This window comes from Scardinius erythrophthalmus, assembly GCF_964197995.2.
Source record: "Scardinius erythrophthalmus genome assembly, chromosome: 2".
Lineage (NCBI taxonomy): Eukaryota > Metazoa > Chordata > Actinopteri > Cypriniformes > Leuciscidae > Scardinius > Scardinius erythrophthalmus.
In genome coordinates, this window is record NC_138222.1 from 54,336,790 (window position 1) to 54,354,306 (window position 17,517).

General features: G+C 35.9%; 2 protein-coding genes across 7 annotated transcripts in view; both read left to right on the plus strand.

Annotated features, from left to right (window-relative positions):
• Positions 1 to 4,813, plus strand: part of ehbp1l1a (EH domain binding protein 1-like 1a) — a 38,392-nt gene extending 33,579 nt beyond the window's left edge. For all 5 annotated transcript variants that reach the window (XM_081359427.1, XM_081359423.1, XM_081359424.1 and 2 more), the window contains 8 exons: positions 75 to 599; positions 1,143 to 1,194; positions 1,376 to 1,410; positions 1,578 to 1,689; positions 2,336 to 2,435; positions 2,541 to 2,614; positions 3,049 to 3,163; positions 3,632 to 4,813. In XM_081359427.1, coding sequence (XP_081215553.1) covers positions 75 to 599; positions 1,143 to 1,194; positions 1,376 to 1,410; positions 1,578 to 1,689; positions 2,336 to 2,435; positions 2,541 to 2,614; positions 3,049 to 3,163; positions 3,632 to 3,722 — 1,104 coding nt within the window. In that variant the 3' untranslated portion in view covers positions 3,723 to 4,813. The remainder of the gene's footprint in view (positions 1 to 74; positions 600 to 1,142; positions 1,195 to 1,375; positions 1,411 to 1,577; positions 1,690 to 2,335; positions 2,436 to 2,540; positions 2,615 to 3,048; positions 3,164 to 3,631) is intronic.
• A 171-nt stretch (positions 4,814 to 4,984) lies between these two features.
• LOC308687152 (uncharacterized protein) lies at positions 4,985 to 16,064 on the plus strand. 2 transcript variants are annotated; one of them, XM_081359429.1, is made up of 14 exons: positions 4,985 to 5,283; positions 5,360 to 5,421; positions 6,671 to 7,283; positions 8,932 to 9,295; positions 9,728 to 9,825; positions 10,022 to 10,165; positions 11,100 to 11,207; positions 11,984 to 12,064; positions 12,245 to 12,337; positions 13,062 to 13,183; positions 13,344 to 13,453; positions 13,589 to 13,751; positions 15,061 to 15,194; positions 15,543 to 16,064. In XM_081359429.1, exons 1-14 carry the CDS (start codon positions 5,202 to 5,204, stop codon positions 15,826 to 15,828), a joined length of 2,460 nt encoding a protein of 819 aa, XP_081215555.1. In that variant the 5' UTR covers positions 4,985 to 5,201; the 3' UTR covers positions 15,829 to 16,064. The 2 variants fall into 2 exon arrangements, with proteins under 2 accessions (XP_081215555.1, XP_081215556.1); XM_081359430.1 differs by having other exon boundaries at positions 5,191 to 5,425.
• Positions 16,065 to 17,517: the final 1,453 nt, after the last annotated feature.

Here is a 17,517-nt window from a genome sequence, read left to right on the forward strand (position 1 = left end):
TTAATGTTGGATAATAACTTTTTTTTTTCTCCTTGTGATCAGGAAATGGTAAAAAAAGATTTTTCTCTTCATAGGCGTTTGATGGCTTTGCTGAACTGGGCATCTCCAGACTGATAGAGCCCACTGACATGGTGCTGCTGGCAGTTCCCGACAGGCTCATCGTGATGACGTATCTCAACCAGATCCGCACCTGTTTCATGGGCCAGGAGCTCAGTGTCATACAGATCGAGAAGAACAGCAGCGAGTCCAGTTATGCTGTTGGTGAAAAAAGGGAGGAAGCCGATCCCGAAGCCGCTGCTCGCTACTGTGCCGAAAGGCTTCAGAGCAGCGGACTCACTCTAGAGACCAACGGAAGCTTCCCTGAAAGGGAGGGAAAGGCCGGTGCTTTGGTTCCACCTCCAAGAATGAAGCGAACGCAGGGCCTGAGCCAGGCTGGAGGTTCAGGGTCTGCACAGCCTCCGGTGGCACCACCCAGAACTCACGCCGCAAAAGCTTTTTCTCACGTCAAGGATGCAGATCTTGTAAAAAAACGCAGATCGAAGCTGCGGGGAGAGTCACTGGATGAGCCTGAACCACACGAACAGCAGAGCAGTACAGAGGTAAAACATTAAAAACATACTCTACTAGTCAAAAGTTTGAGATAAATAAATAAGTCTTTTATCCTCACCAAGACTGCATTTATTTGATCAAAAATATCAATATCATGTTTTCTATTTGAATATATTTTAAAATGTAATCTAATCCTATGACGGCAAACCTCACATGCTTCTCCACAAATCATCAAATCATCATATTAGAATGATTTCTGAAGGATCGTGTGATGCTGAAGACTGGAGTAATGATGCTGAAAATTCAGCTTTGACATCACAGGAATAAATTACATTTCAAAAGATACTGAAATGGAAAACATTTCTTTTAAATTGTAATAATATGAGAGATATATTGTTTTTGAAGCTGGGTTGTATTATGTATAGCGTACTATATATTTTTTCCGTCTTTGAGAGTATTGTGAAAAGCGCTATATAAATAAACTTGACTTGACTTGACTTGAGTATTTATTTTTCAATGATCATATAACTGGTTAATCTGTATAAATGGTATTATATTACTGAGCTGCTGTACATTATGATGTTTTTACCCAGACTGCATCAGTCCAAGCAGAAACCGAGGCAGCCAGAGGAGGTTCAGAGTCCCGTAAGATTTCACTCAGAACACACCTTTCAAAGACTTTTTTACACTGTCAAATTGATAACTTAGGCTTAACATGTTTTCTGCAGAGTGTAAGAATTTATGAACAAAATTCTGTTTTTGTATTGTAAACTACTGTGAAATGTTGTTGACTGTGTTCTTCTCTCTTGCTTGTATTGGAACGTAGAAGTTGTTGAAGAGGCCACTGCAGGAGACAAGCAGGTCATTCATTGATTTTCTATTTGTGACTTGATGATTAACATCAGTTGAAATATTGCCAAGTCTTACACAGTTTGGTTTATGCATGTTAGCTCCAAACCAATATTTGAAAAAGTTGCAAATGCATATGCATGGGTTTGAGACTTTATGATGTGTATTTCTATTTGCAGGATATCAGTCAATATGTACTTGGTGAGATGCAGGCGCTGGAGGCTGAACAGAGGCAGATAGATCGCAGAGCAGACATTGTGGAGAAGAAACTCAGAAGACTTATGGAATCTGGTAAGTCATTGAGTACAGTAGTTAGAGTGCCTATTTTTACCAAGCAATATATTTTATATATATATATATATATATATATATATATATATATATATATATATATATATATATAACTATATATATATCCAGGATTCGTTGTTAAAGGTATAGCGGAGGATTTTTTACTTCCGGGTGGATAGCCTATACTATTGGTCCTCCTAATTGTCAATCATTCTGGTGAATCAATCAAACTTTTCAAAAAGTGGAGAGGGCGGGTCTTATCTAAAATTCGGAAAGATCCTCCGCTATACCTTTAAATAGACCACAAACCTTTGAAAGGTAGTGTACACTACTGTTCAAAAGATTGGGGTCAGTCATTTTCTTTCTTTTTTTTAAAAAGAAATTCATATTTATTTCAGCAAGGATGAAAAATTTTGCAGAGTAATGATTTGTGTTTCAAATAATTGCTGTTTATTTGAACTCTATTCATCAAAGGATCCTGAAAATTCCTTTTTTTGCACAATTGTTTTCAACATTGATAACAAGAAGAAACGTGTTTTGAGCTCCAAATCAGCATATTAGTATGATTTCTGAAGACTGGAGTTAAGATGCTGTAAATTTAGCTTTGCTATCAATTTAAATGCTTTTATCATTCATGCACTTACAGGTAGTGATCGTGTAGAAGAAGAGATACTCATCCAGGAGTGGTTTACCCTGGTCAACAAGAAGAACGCTTTGATCAGGAGACAAGACCATCTACAGTTACTGTATGTCTTTTCACACTCTTTCTCAGTTACTTTGTGTGTTCCACTCATTTAGATGATGGCCTCTAAGGAATCATTTGAACATTTATCATTCCTTCTGTGTGACAGACAAGAAGAGCAAGATTTGGAGAGGAGGTTTGAGCTGCTGAAGAAAGAACTGCAAGATCTAATGGCTGTGGAAGGTAAAATGGAGAACTATATCTCTAAGAATTGGTGAACGTGACATCTTTTTTGATCCTGGAACATCATTCCAAACAACCAATCAGATTAAAGGAACAAGTTTACAGTTTCTGTCAAGTTTAGGCTTACAACCAGGGTTAGGTGTTTCTACATCAATGTGATTCGCCTATCATTTCCATATGATTTTAGGTATAAGCTATGGGTATGGATATAATTAGGAATACATTTTCAGGCGGGAATGTTGTTCCAGGATCAACTAAATATGTTGATCTAGGAACATGTCTTACTTGGCAAAATCACTGTGACCGACCGAGAATATACGCATCTGCATGTTTTTATACATATTAAAAGATGTTTTGCCACTCATAAAGTAGTTTCATCAGTAGCATGAGGCTAAATATCTTCATTATCCATATTATTTGTTTTTCTTTTGAAGAATGGAAGAAAACCCAGGCTCATAAAACCAGAGAGCAGCTGTTGTTGCAGGAGCTGGTGTCTTTAGTCAACAAGAGGGACGAGCTTGTTCATGACATAGATGCCAAAGAGAGAGGGTGAGGTTCATTCAGATACCAACATATACTCTGTGCTCTCTGTGAATTCCTGGTCTAACTCTTCTGTGTAAAACAGCCAGAATATCAGAGTTTTAAAGGGTTAGTTCACCCAAAAATGAACATTATCCCACAAGTTACTCACCCTCAAGCCATCGTATGTGTATATGACTTTCTTCTTTCAGCCAAACACAGGCTATATTAAAAAAAATATCCTGGCTCTTCCTAGCTTTATAATGGGATTGAGTAGCCCTTGAGATTTTGAAGCCTGTAAAAATGCATCCATCCATCATAAAAGTAATCCATACGGCTCCAGGGGGTTAATAAAGGCCTTCTGAAGCAAAGTGAGATGTTTTTGTAGGAAAAATATCCATTTATATAACTTTATAAACTATAATCACTGGCTTCCGTTGACGGCGGTACGTGGGTCTAGTCTGACTTATTCTCATTCTTTCTTTTTCTCTCCTCAAGGGCTCTTGAAGAGGACGAGAGGTTGGAGAGAGGTCTAGAAATGAGACGCAGGAAGTATGGAAGTCGGAAAGAGAAGTGTGTGTTACAGTGAGGGATGCGGTGCACCTGCTTTTATTCAGGACTGTCCCTTTAAACACTGAGCTGATGGACTATTGAGGTGTGTGTGGACCAGACATTACAATATATGACAAGGAGACTGTGACTAGATTCATCCTCAGTCCTCATGGTGAAAAGTCTGAGCAGCACGAATGCTCATTTCAGATAAATTAAGAGTTGTTTCCTTTTAGAGACATTTTAGTCTCAGAATATTTAGTTTGAAAAAGTTAAGAGTTGGTCAATAGTGTTCTGACAACACTTCTTGTTTTACGTTTTCAGTAAAAAATTATATAGTACATGTGGCCTTTGCAGTGTTATTTAGTTCATTATTTAACTTGTGTGTACAAGTCATTTGCTGCCAAGTTATTTTAAGATATCTCATGTCAAACTAGTTAAAATATTATATGTTTGAAGAGTTTGAAAGAAGGATCAGGCAATATTAGGAGGAGGAGATTTCATTCTGTTATGCAAGTCATATGTTTAAATAAACTAAAATGCAGCAAAAATAAATAAATAAATGTCGACAACACAGACAACATTTAGCACAAAATTTCTCCATATATTGCCTGATATGATCCCTCACCAAATACTGTTACAGGAGTTGCCTGTTCTATTTTAAGAAGCCTAAAATATCATAGGACATGTATGCATAAATGCATAGAATCGTTCAAAGAGAGTGTGTGCATGCACTTTGAGTGTTAGAATTTTGTTTTAAAGTATCTGAATGGAAAAAAAGTCATTTTTGGGATTATAATTATGTAACATCATCTTTCATCCATGAATGGTACAGAATGCAGAAGCAGATGTACTCTCAGCAGTGAATAACCACTTCACAAGAATTTCTCCCTTAAAGAGTGTGTGTGTGTGGGTGTGTGTGTTGGTTATTTCTGAGTGACTGGTTGTTTTAGAGATTTTTCAGCTTTTTGCATTGATATTATCTTTGGCCCTGTTTACACCTTGTTTGAAATGTTATAATTTGATGTTATTTGTATTGGGTTGCACAGTGAATTGCTTTTGAAAAGTCCTGATGTCAGCTAATTCAATACAGTTGACATGTCTTTGGGAAATAAAATCGTTTTAAGATTCTTTTGCATCCAAACTTGGTTGTGATTGAGCAAAACATCTATGTACAAAAGCAGTCTACATGTTTACAAGTATTCTGCAGTTTAGTTTTAAGGGAAGCATGCGGTCATCATCAGTACGTGCAGAAGTTCCCAAGACTCCCGTTCGGCTCTGGATTTCAGTAACAGAAAGTGCAGAACAGAAGTTTCACTTCATAGGCAAAGGCGAGTTCTCTAAAACTCTATATAAATACTATCATAGCAAAAGTCAATATGATTTTTTTTTTATAAAAGATGATTCATTAGCGCGTGTGCTCATGTTAACACTGAACTGAAACTTTCGACTCTATTAGGAAGTAAAGGGGGAAAAATACAAACCTCTATGCTTGTCAGTATAAAGGAAGAAGACGAAAATGAACCTGGTTTTCAATGTATTATTATTTTTATTTAGCATTTTATGGATTGTCACCACAGCACAGTTAACACCAATCAGAGGTAAGACTAAGGTTTCATAGCAGTGCTTTTATTATGGAAATTAAATAAATAAATATAAAAATTGATATTTTTTTAGAAGAAATCTTTGATTCAAGCGAACAGAGCAGACTACAATGGACATTTTCACCACCAAAAGCTGTAAGTGGCAGTTTATTTATTTACCTATTTATTTTCTAATGAGTTATTCCAAAAAAAATAGGGGTGTTTTTTTTTTTTGTGTGTGTGTGTGTGTTCCTTTAAACAATGACTTGAACAATGGAAGGCTGGTAAATTTTACTATGTTTTATAATAGGCTATGCATTTTCTTAATACTTCTACAAAAATGCCATGCCTAACTATTTTATATATAACAGGATGTCTGTAGAAATACATCAGTAATAATTATATTTATAATAAATGCATTATGGTCTCATGACCAAGTATAGTTGCTAGTATGGCTAGCATGGCATTGGCTAGTATAGTTAAAGGTAAATAAATTGTCAACTATGTTCCTTTTTTAAGCTATAATTTAAGGAATAGCTATCATTATATATATCTCATAAAAAAATGACTATATAAAATATGCCTATGAAGAACCATCTATACACATCTAAAAAGCATATTTTTCTGATAAAATCTTAAGAAAGAAAATGACTCTTTTCACAATAAAAAAAGGCACCCATTTCCGGGAATTACCCATTTTTATAAATATTTGTAAAAGGTACTTTTATTACTATTTGTTTAATTTATCTAAATACAATACACTACAGTTCAAATGTTTTGGGTCAGTCATTTAAAAAAAAAAGTTTTTAGTCTCTTGTGCTCAAGGATGCCTGGATGACCAAGGATGCCTGCATTTATTTTATAAAAATACAATAAAATGGTAATATTGTGAAATAGTTTGATATTTTAATTATTGTTTTAAAATGTAATTTATTCCTGTGATCAAAGCTATATTTTCAGCATCATTACTCCAGTCTTCAGTGTCACGTGAATCATTCTAATATGCGGATTTGCTGCTCAAGAAACACTTATTACAATTGTCAATGTTGAAAACAGTTTCTGTAAACGGTTTCATATTTTTCTGGAAATCGTGAAACATTTTTTTTTTAAGATTCTTTGAATTGAATGTTTAAAAAAAGAACATCATTTATTTGAAATAGGAATGTTTTATAACATTATAAATGTCTTTTTGATCAATGTAACGCTCCCTTATTAATTGAAGTGTTTCTCTCAAAAAATAAATAATCTTATTGACCTCAAACTTTTGAATAGTAGTGTGTATTTTAATGTACAGATAATAGACCAACTAAAACATGTCAACAGATGAATTATTTCATATAGGTAAATGTTTTTTTAAAAAAAAATATTTAAAATAACAATTCGCTTCTCTTTTGGTTAATGTAAGTGGAAGGAAACACGAATGCAGCTTGGAAAGGACTATGCACACTCGATCTACCAAGCTTGTAACCCCGATTTCAGAACAAATCCCAAAACATTATGGACCAACTGGATCCCCAAACAAGATGCCCAAGAGTTTCTACTTGACCTAAGTTTTGCCCAAGAGGACCAGCACCCTCTATATATCTATGTGCAAGAATCTAACCAAGCTCAGAATCAGGACTTTAAAAGACCACAAACACCTGTTTTCGGGATCAGAGTCGCGCATCCATTTCCTCCCGGTACTGTTCCTCGGGATGAGAACCTGACCCATGCTAAGAACCTTAATTTGAGAAAGATCTCTCAGAATGGCTTTCGCCTGGGATTTTCTTACAGCGGTAAGTGCACTTACATTGCTTCGATCCAGGTGTTCTTCATGAAATGTCCAGCATTTGCATGGAACCAAATGGAGTTTGAGGAAACGGTAGCAGGAGGTTTGAGGAGAGGAGTGTGTGTGAACGGCTCTGTGGAGATCTCTAGCCCGCAGATGGAGTGTCGATCAAACGGGACGTGGGGTCCACCACCGCAGGGGTCATGTGTCTGTGATGCAGGACACGAAACTGACGGAAACAGTTGCAAAGGTAAAAAAAAAAAAAATTATTAGTCAAGCATCTTGCGTTCGATCTAAGCAGTGACCACCCACTTTTGAAATGACCACCCACTTTTGTTGTTTGTAAAAGAGCAGCTTGGACTGATTTTGCTTTTCACTGAAAAAAAAAATCATACAGGTGAAGGTTATAGTAAAATTTTGGAGTGAACTACCCTTTTTAAAGTAAAAATGAAATCAAATTTGACTTCTTATGTAATACTGCAGTATTTATTATGATTTACCTGTTTTTTAATGAATATGCACTCAAAATCTACATTAAAAATAACTTCCCCTCCCTCTTGCTGTGACGTCTACTCTCTTCTCTGATGACATGATGTGTTTACCGGCGCAAGGGCGGGGCAACCTGTCACGCACATGATATCGACCAATAGCAAACCACAATGATGCAGTCAAAACCAATAGACAAAATCAAGTCCTGCCCAACATTTTTTTCTTGTTCGAGAAGCCGTTTCATTAGGATACGTCACAATAATGAAGAAAAAACTATTGCAACTATTGCTCACTGACCCATGGGAAGAGAGAGTGTCCTCAGAGGTTAAAAAAGCCCCAGCACAGATCCCTTTCCTGAAAGTGTACTTTCTTGAAGTAAAACTTAACAAGACATTATTACAAAGTGCATTTTTGAAAAAGTGCTCTTATTTGTGTTAAGAAATATTGTCATTAAAGTTTATTCTCTTCAAGTATACTTAAGTGGCCTTTCATTTTAATTATATTATCTGCAAGGGCACTTTTTGAAGATTTGAAGTACACAAAAAGTACGCTTTCAATACAATAAAGCACACTTCTTTTTCACAAGGGGAGGTTTAGGATAAGCGGTTAATTCCTCAGGTGCTTTGAAACAAGAAGCTGACCGTTCTTTCATATATGAAGTTATTTAGTTCATACAACTTTGTGCATATTACATGTGAGTTCCCTGATTCTGCCTGCACTTAATGTCACTTATTACATGGCTTGGCTGAATTCCAATATAGAATGCGGTCTGTTATTTCTTTATAACAGACCGCTGCGAAGTATAACAGACCGTTGCCATGAAAAACAGCGCGTTGCTATGGACGCGGAACGGACTATTTTCTTTAGCGGAAGCAATACAATCGTTTTTAAATCAATAACCCCTTTTTAAATCAATAATTCGCGGCAAATTATTTATTTATTTTGTAGGTAGCCATGTAATAAGCGGGATAATGTATAGTGAGCCGGTTGTTATAGTGAATAACAACCCCTTCAGGCTGATTCAAGATCCCTCCGCTTCGCGTCGGGATCCCGTTCAGCCTGTCGGGGTTGTTATTCACTATAACAACCGGCTCACTATACATTATCCCTTACTTAAACAATTCCTGGTCTTGTGACACGCTCTAAGAGCTAGACATGCTAAGAAAGAGTTTTTTTCTGTGGCCGTGTAAAATACCCTTTCTTAGAATGAATAAATAATCAATTCTGAGTGTTCGCTGGGCAAACTGATTAGTTGATTGTAATATTAATTTAGCTACATCAAGTTAATCCGATTAACTGATCCAAATATGCATAATTAATTATAACAAGTTTTGATTAATTATTAATATTTCCCCTTTGAGCTAATTTACTACAGCAACTACCTATATATGTTTATGTGTGTGTTTCAGGAAGAGATCCATTCACAAAGCCCACTCATGTCCCAATAGCAGGTTCCAGTCCTGACCCAAAAGCTGAATCCAGTCCTGACCCAATAGCGGATTCCAGTCCTGACCCAATAGCGGATTCCAGTCCTGACCCAATAGCGGATTCCAGTCCTGACCCAATAGCGGATTCCAGTCCTGACCCAATAGCGGATTCCAGTCCTGACCCAAAAGCTGATTCCAGGCCTGTCCCAATAGCAGGTTCCAGTCCTGACCCAAAAGCCGATTCCAGACCGGGACTCTTCCCTGTCCTAACTGCTGTTCTCGTGTGTGGCATCCTTTTTCTTCTCATAGCTGCTGTATTCATCTTTGTAAGGCGTCACAAGCTCAGGTAAAATTCTTTGAAAATGCAGATGTTCATGCAACAGTCTCCATCCTTCAAAATCTCTGGGAAATGGTAATTTCATCCTGCTTTTATATTAAATGTTTGTAAAAGCAGTATATTATGACTGTAAGAGATGTAATGATACACTGTGTACTTTATACAGATTATATACACTGAATAATGACTAAGAAATGTCCAGTTTGACCTGGGAAGCATGTGATTGGTTGATTCTACAATACAGACACTTCTCTGGTTCTGTAGCTTTACATTTGTTTAGTCTGTTTGTGGCTCTGAGCTAAAACTAGTTTGCATGACAATAGTTTGATATATATATATATATGTATATGTGTATGTGTGTGTGTTTGCATAGAATATATTGACTGTTTTGTTCTGTGTGTGTGTGTGTGTGTGTGTGTGTGTGTGTGTGTGTGTGTTCAGTGCAGGTCAAGAAACAGAGCTCGTATCGAGGTCTGGTGTGGCTCGGTATCAACGTCGTAAACAACAAGAACACACAGCTAACTCTGAGCTGGTCAATAGTGAGTCTTCATCTGTTTCACCTCCTTATAATGCAGGAATAATTAGGATAAATGTTGTATAAAATGTATATATTTGAGTTTCGGACTACAGGAAGAGTATAATTTGGGGTCTTGCAAATCCCTAAAAAGCTCAAAGTATTTGTGATCACAGCTGTCAAATTCTTTTTACACAATTAAAATAATCATTTTCATGCAGCTTATAGGGAGGGCAGCAAAAATGCAGCAAATCAGAGTGGCGAATGTAGGCCTCATCCTCCCAGAAGTACAACACATGGAGAGAGAGCGTCTCAGTGTTATTCCGGATATGAACGACTGCATGCTGACCCGCTTCAACACACAAGTATGCCTGAGTGATAAGTCACTGTGTCAGTTCATTTCTGTACTTTCATATTGACATTCAAACCTCAGACCAAGTGTGTTACCAGCCGTGAAAACACCTCTAACCTAGGAACCTTTAGAAGAACTTTAACATTATTTGTGACCCTGGATCACAAAACCAGTCACAAGTCACACGGGTATATTTGCGGCAATAGCCAACAATACATTGTATGGGTCAAAATTATCGATTTTTCTTTTATGCCAAAAATCATTTGGATATTAAGTAAAGATCATGTTCCATGAAGATATTTTGTAAATTTCCTACCGTAAATATATAAAACATTTATTTTTGTGAGTGAATGCACCATAATCACGAACATAAATGGACAACTTTAAAGACGATTTTCTCAATGTTTCGATTTTTTTTTTGCACCCTCAGATTCCAGATCTTCACATAGTTGTATCTCGGCCAAATATTGTCCTATCCTAACAAACCATACATCAATGGAAAGCTTATTTATTCATTATGACTGGTTTTGTGGTCCAGTGTCACATTTCATGTTTATTTAAATAGTTGAAATGTCATGAAATATTTTCATAGTTTTCACACAGTAAAGGCCTGCTCACATCAAGGACGCTAACTGTAACGATAATAATAAAAATATAGTTGTGAAATCGTATTAAATATAAAAGTCCACACCACCACTAACGATAATGGCACAGAGGAACGATGGAATCACTTTCAGAATGATATTTTTAGCTGCTAAATGGTAAAAACATTGACAGCTGATCAGAATCTATCCTGCTTTCTATAATTTGGTGAGAAATGTTCATATTGAAAGCTCTGACTTTTCAATGCAGGGCAACTCTGAGCACAGTTTAAGACAGATCTATCATATTTTAGATAATTGGTTTATTAACCCAGATATTATTCTCTTTCTTTTTGTCTTTGTCAGTATCAGGCTCAGTTCAGGTGTTGGAAGGAATGAGTGACATGCTGTGCGGTCTTCAAGATGTGCTGGTGGATCGCACAAAGTTGACAATGTGTCGAATACTTGGGAAAGGTATACACTGACTTAAATTTGCCCTAGGTCTCTTGTTAGCAGTATTACACATACAGTAGTGGCCAAAAGTGATGTCAAGCATAGGAAAATTGACATCTTTACCCTTTATTCAAACGATTAAAAAGATTTTTAAGTTTAAGATTGTAGCCTAAGCAAAATGCGAAGTAATTTTTATTTCATTTGTGATAACGCGGTGGAACATGCCATATTTTTGGCCAGGCTGTCATACAAAGAAATTATGAACGCATGCAAATACAAAATATTTTCCTCTATTTTGATGGTTTATTCAAACTCGTAGGGTCATTGAAAACAAATCCACAAACCAATCCCCTCCAGACATCACTTTTAGCCACTACTGTATCTGAAATCATAAATGACGACCAAAAAAAAATATATATATATATCAAAGTGACATATATATAAACCTAAATGAAATGGTAACCAGTTATAAGACCTATGAGAGAAACTCTACTGTTCAAAAGTTTAGGGGTCATTTATAATGTTACAAATGATTTCCATTTCAAATAAATGCTCTTTTTTTCAATTTTCAATTTATTTAAGAGTCCTAACTGTCCCAAACTTTTGATTGGTAGTAGGCCTACACTTCCACATATACATTCATATAAGTTATAGACATTTTTTAAAAAAGATTTTTAATAACTGTTCTTAAGTTATTTTATTTTAAGTTACATAAAGTTCATATTTAAGGAACAATTCAATTAGAAACAGTTTGAGTGTCAAAATGAATTTTCATACTGGAATTTCTCTATCTGCAGGAGAATTTGGGGCCGTTTATGAAGGCATATTTTCTCATCAAAAAGGACAAGATATCAGAGTGGCTGTGAAAACCTCAAAAGGTGTGTGTGTGTGTGTATAGTGCAGAGAGCACGCGACAGTGAACATTTCTGATAATGCATTCAAAAGTGTTGTCTTTATTTAGAATTAAGCACTAGACACTTGAGACAATGTCGTTTACACAGTTATTAAATCAACCTCTTTCATGCATAATGTCATTAAACTTTCCTGTTGAATTGTAGAAGCCATCTACAGTAAAGAAGATCTGGAGTCGTTCCTCAAGGAGGCCGAAATTATGAAGCATTTTGACCATGTGAATGTCGTTAAATTGCTTGGTATGTCTCTGCTGAACGACATTATTTACTGTTTGGTATCTAGGCTAAAATGTATAATTTATGTCTAGCTGGAGTGGAACATTGTGGATAACCTGATTTCAAATGGCACAGACGTTTCCATGGCAACTGGTCATCTGTGGCCTGTAGGTCTGTCCAAGCCAAGGGCAAAGTGTGAACTTCCACTAGTTCCCCTGGTGACGCCCGTAGCTGAACAGTAACAGTGGGATTTGCTTGACTTTTACCTCCTGTGTGTCTTTGACCTGCTGAATTATAGGGGGGTTGTACCATTGTAAGAGTTAAATGGATCATGGCAACTCTAATGTGTATAAATGTAATTGGCATCGTTCCAACACTGTGATAATCAGCAGCCAGTCAAGGTCACTTTTGACTGGGAGGGATGGAGCTAGATCTACTGTACATGATGTATCCACCTTGTTTTTCACCTTGTAAGCTAGCACACTAGCTTATATATAACAGTAGGCTAACATATTGATACTAAAAAGTCAAAAAACGTATTTAACTGTTCCAAAATGGTGAAGTCTTAAGCGGGCAGGCCTATACATATCTTTGGCAGCTAATGAATAGGAAGTCTCGCACATCCATAGAAAATAGCTTACCGACGTTGCAAAATAAGGTGGATAAGACAGTATTATCGTTAATCGGTCCATCATAGAGTTTCTCTAGTACAGATTTGATGAGGTTATTTTATACTTGCGTCCAACAGGGGTTGTACTAGAGCGAGACCCAGAGTCCTTCATCATTGTACCACTTGTTATTCTTCCATTCATGAAACATAGAGACCTACACAGCTTCCTCAAAGCAACCCGCTATGGAGATGTTCCCATGGTGAGTATCGCATACCGAGAAAAACTAATTTACGACACCTTCTTATGGACTTGTCCTTTTGACTCTTGTTTTTTATATACAAGTTTAAGTGTTAACAGTAAAATAACCACAAATCTGATCATATATGTTCCTATCATTTAAACTGATCTCTTCTCCTCAGTGTTTGCCTTATCAGAGGCTTCTACATTTTATGATTGACATCGCTGCAGGAATGGAGTATCTCAGCCTTCAGGGTTTCTTACACAGAGACCTGGCTGCCCGCAACTGCATGTGAGTCCACAGGAGGGCAACACAGAGCGCATTTTACAACAACATCCTGTTAATACTTCTATTGTCTTTGAGAAGCCACACCTAATGAACAAATTCTCCCCCCTCATTCTCCCAATGCTGGGATCACTTTCACAGGTTGGGCGATGACCTGCGTGTGTGTGTGGCTGACTTTGGCCTGTCTAAGCAGATCTATTCCAGTAACTACTATAGGCATAAGAACTGGACTATTAAATTGCCTGTAAAGTGGATGGCATTAGAGAGCGTGTCTGACAACGTGTTCACCACCAAGAGTGATGTGGTCAGTCCTATTTACTCATCCAATACAGTATTAAAGGGGCTATACTGTGTGTCGATTCAGAAACCCTTGTTAACAGCGACACCGGTGGCCGTTAAGTGAACTGCAGCCAGAAACTTGCACACACAACATACAAAAGATACATGATTCAAAGCCCCGATATACTCACGGCGAAGTTCTTTTTCATTCTTAGCTTATAAGTAAAATTAAAGAAGTTGGAAATACCTTTGCAGCGACATACTGCTAATGAACATCCCGATGCCGTCCTGCTGAAAGCCACTTTTAGATGAATATTTAAATAAGTGCTGTGCGCTTTCCTTTCAATAACAATATAAACGCTCAACAAAAATGGCAGCGGTGAGAAAACAGCAGTTAAGAAAGCATCTGATCATAGCGATGTGGATATGTTTGCACAACTTCTGAAATTCACCGGCATCATGATGAAGTTGCACTGTATATGATAATTTGATTCTAAAGTATATTTGAGACTATAGACTATATAGATCTGACTATGTGGAACTATAGTTTGAATTAATCCCTTTTCTATGCATGACAAATTGACATTACAGTACAGAGTAGCTCTTTCGGCATTAACATTTGTAAGCCTATTCATTGCATGTGTCTGAGTGGAAGAGACGTTCCTGAGTGCAAACGTCACATCTGATTTTCCCGGTAAAAACATCACGAGTCTTTCACATAAAAATCCGTCTAGAGTCTATCATATACAGGCTCTAGTTTTTTAAGTTTTGTTACTAGCTGTTCACACATTGCCAGTAAGAAAGCGATTACTACTTGAAAATTCTTGCATACAGATGTAGCCCCTTTAATACAGTACTTTTCAACACTGACACTCATAGTTTGTGTATGTACTTTATGTTATTATAAATTCACCACTGGTGAATCTCACAAAACCCTTCAAAATCATGGGGTACATCACCCAAAAGCAGAAGAAAAAAACCCCGTAGAAATTATATTTTGAATATTAAACACTGAGCATATTAATGATATATATATATATATATATATATATATATATATATATATATATATATATATATATATATATATATAAATAAAATAAAACATTTTACAACAATAACAAACTTTTTTATTTTTTTTTTTTATTTTTTTTTATTTTAGAAAAATAAACTATTTGGGTGGAAATTGTCCTATAAACATAATTATTTCTTAAGGTTAAATGAAATTGATTTTTTCGGAAAAAATATGACCCAGACATTTTTTTTTTGTGAGATTCACCCACCAACGTCCTTCAAGCTATTTTATCAACTGTGATCTTCCTTATGTCTCACAGTGGTCGTTTGGAATAACCATGTGGGAGATCACATCCAGGGGGAAGACGCCGTATCCAGGTGTCTCCAATCATGAGCTCCTGGACTTCCTGGAAAAAGGACACCGTCTCGCACAAGGGGACAATGACAGCAAATTGTAAGGAATTTGCCTATTTTACCGGAATTTTTTTTATAGATTATTAGACTATTCTGCTTATCAGGAAACTGTGACTAAGTCTTTACCAACAATTGTCTGTTGCAAGACCGACAAGATGAAATCAGGGTTAGTAAGAACAGTTTAGGTCTGTTATAGGAATCCTTCGTCACAGCAGTTATTACTAAATCATATCATATAATAATGTTTTGTGCATGGTCTAGAAACATAAATGGCTAGAGTAGTTTTTAAACTGCAGATCTGGAAGATGATTCAGTCTTGTGGTGCTTTTTGTGATTTCTTTTTTTCTGCTACTCTCCTCCATTTTTCCTTTGACTCTTTCTCTGTCAGATATGAGGTTATGTTGAGCTGCTGGCACAAAGATCCCTCTCAGAGGCCAGGTTTCGGAGAGCTGGGCCAGAGCCTCAAAGCGCTTCTGTCTGATCTTCCACCCCTGAAGGCCAGCAGGGAGTCCCACTACATCAACCTGGGGCTGGAGAAGGCCAGCGGTCACCGGGACAGCACTGAGGCCCTGGAGACTGAGAGGTGTAACCAACACGCAGCTGTTGGTGGCTCTGTGTCCCTGGATGAGGAGGGACTCCTGCTGTGCAATGAAAGTTTGTGTGATCCACACTAGGACATGTTAAAGTATTATGATGAGATTTCAGTTCTTCTAATGACAGAAAATTTAGCATATAAAATCCATTGCTAGAAGGAAACGAGAGAACTGTTTTTAATTCATTGTGATTCATATTTGTATTTTTCTATTACACTGTAAATGTTGTATTTTTGTGATTTGTATTTCAAAAGATACCAAATGTTGAAAGGTTTGGAAAATGTCAGACATCACAAATTAAACGGCTCAAGAAATTTTATGTGACTTTAAAGAATATGATTTTTTTTTTTTTTTGGACAAGTACGATCACAGCGAACATTGAGATCATTCAGAACATTGGTCTTTTCAAACACACAGTATCATAACTTCTATCTTACTTGTTTATAGTTTTGATATAAACACTGATGTTGAGGAAAAAAAACGGAGTAAATCATCTTTTGAAAGTAACTTGGTGCTTCAAATCAAGATTGTTTACATCGTTAGACCAGTAGGTGGCGACAAGACTTCTGAACAAAAGTCATTGAATCATTTAAGAGATTTGTTCAAAATCACTGATTCATCCATTTATGAAGTCTTTATTAGCGAGTCATTGAATCAGGCATTACGATTTTAAAAAAATCATTAAAGTAGTTTTAATTAAATTGCAGGAGCTAAAATTTTGTCAAACCTATAAAGTACGTACGTTATTTTCTTTAGTTGTCAATTCAGAATTGTAGGAGAATCATGAAAAATAAAAAATAACACTTTGCTGTCAAAAAAAAAAGGGGGAAATTAATGGAATTTGTTTTGCTTCATCGGAATGGGATGACATTTAGTGACTTTTGTCGCATTAGCTATGACATTGACATAATCAGGAAATAAATAAATAAAAAGTAACACTTGGTACAATCAAGGTCAAAAATGACAGACAGAAAATGAATGAGAAATATGAAAAAATACAAAAACTCAGAGAATCATTTGGTGGTACAAACTGCTAATCAGCCATGATACAAAAAAAAAATAAAACATACAGCAATGAAGGGGTAAATCTCCAAAACATTTCACGTGCAAAATAGACAGAGCAGACTCTGTTAAATTGTAACAGAGCACGATCTTGCAAATGTGTAAAATAAAATCAACAATTTTTACAAAAATTACATTTTAATTGCAAAATGATTGTATAAAGTGTTTTGAATCATCGCTATCCATTCCTCATTTTGTTAGATATTTAATTATCAATCAAATACTGAGTAACAAAAAATGCTTTCCATTTCTTTCCTTTGTAACAGAATTGTAATGTTTGATTGTAATCAATGCAAAACCTGATGCTTATCTAACAAAAAATATGTAAACCTTGACAAAAAGTTGTCTTTTTGAATGTCTAAATATATATATCTAAATGCAAAACCTAATAAAAATAAGAAATTATGTCTAAAAAACTAACTTGGGAATCCAAAAGCCTCTCTATTTATTTATATAAGGAGCTATAAAGATACCATGACAGTACACATGTTTTTCATTTTTAGCGCCTCCAGATGGCACTATTCTAACTTAAAAAAAAAAAAAAAAAGGATTTTGCAGACCTTCACTCATTGCATTTTTGAAAAAATAAATAAATAAAATATATTAATTTTAATGGAAAAAAATAGCTCATACAATTTTATAAATATTGCATAGCATCATAAAATCCCTTCAAAATTCTAAAAAATAATCAAAAAATATTACTGAACA

Coding starts and splice junctions, on each gene's coding strand:
- LOC308687152 (XM_081359429.1), top strand. CDS start 5,202: ATGAACCTGGTTTTCAATGTATTATTATTTTTATTTAGCATTTTATGG. Junction 7,284..8,931: donor TGACGGAAACAGTTGCAAAG/GTAAAAAAAAAA, acceptor TGTGTGTTTCAG/GAAGAGATCCATTCACAAAG. Junction 11,208..11,983: donor GTGTCGAATACTTGGGAAAG/GTATACACTGAC, acceptor CTCTATCTGCAG/GAGAATTTGGGGCCGTTTAT.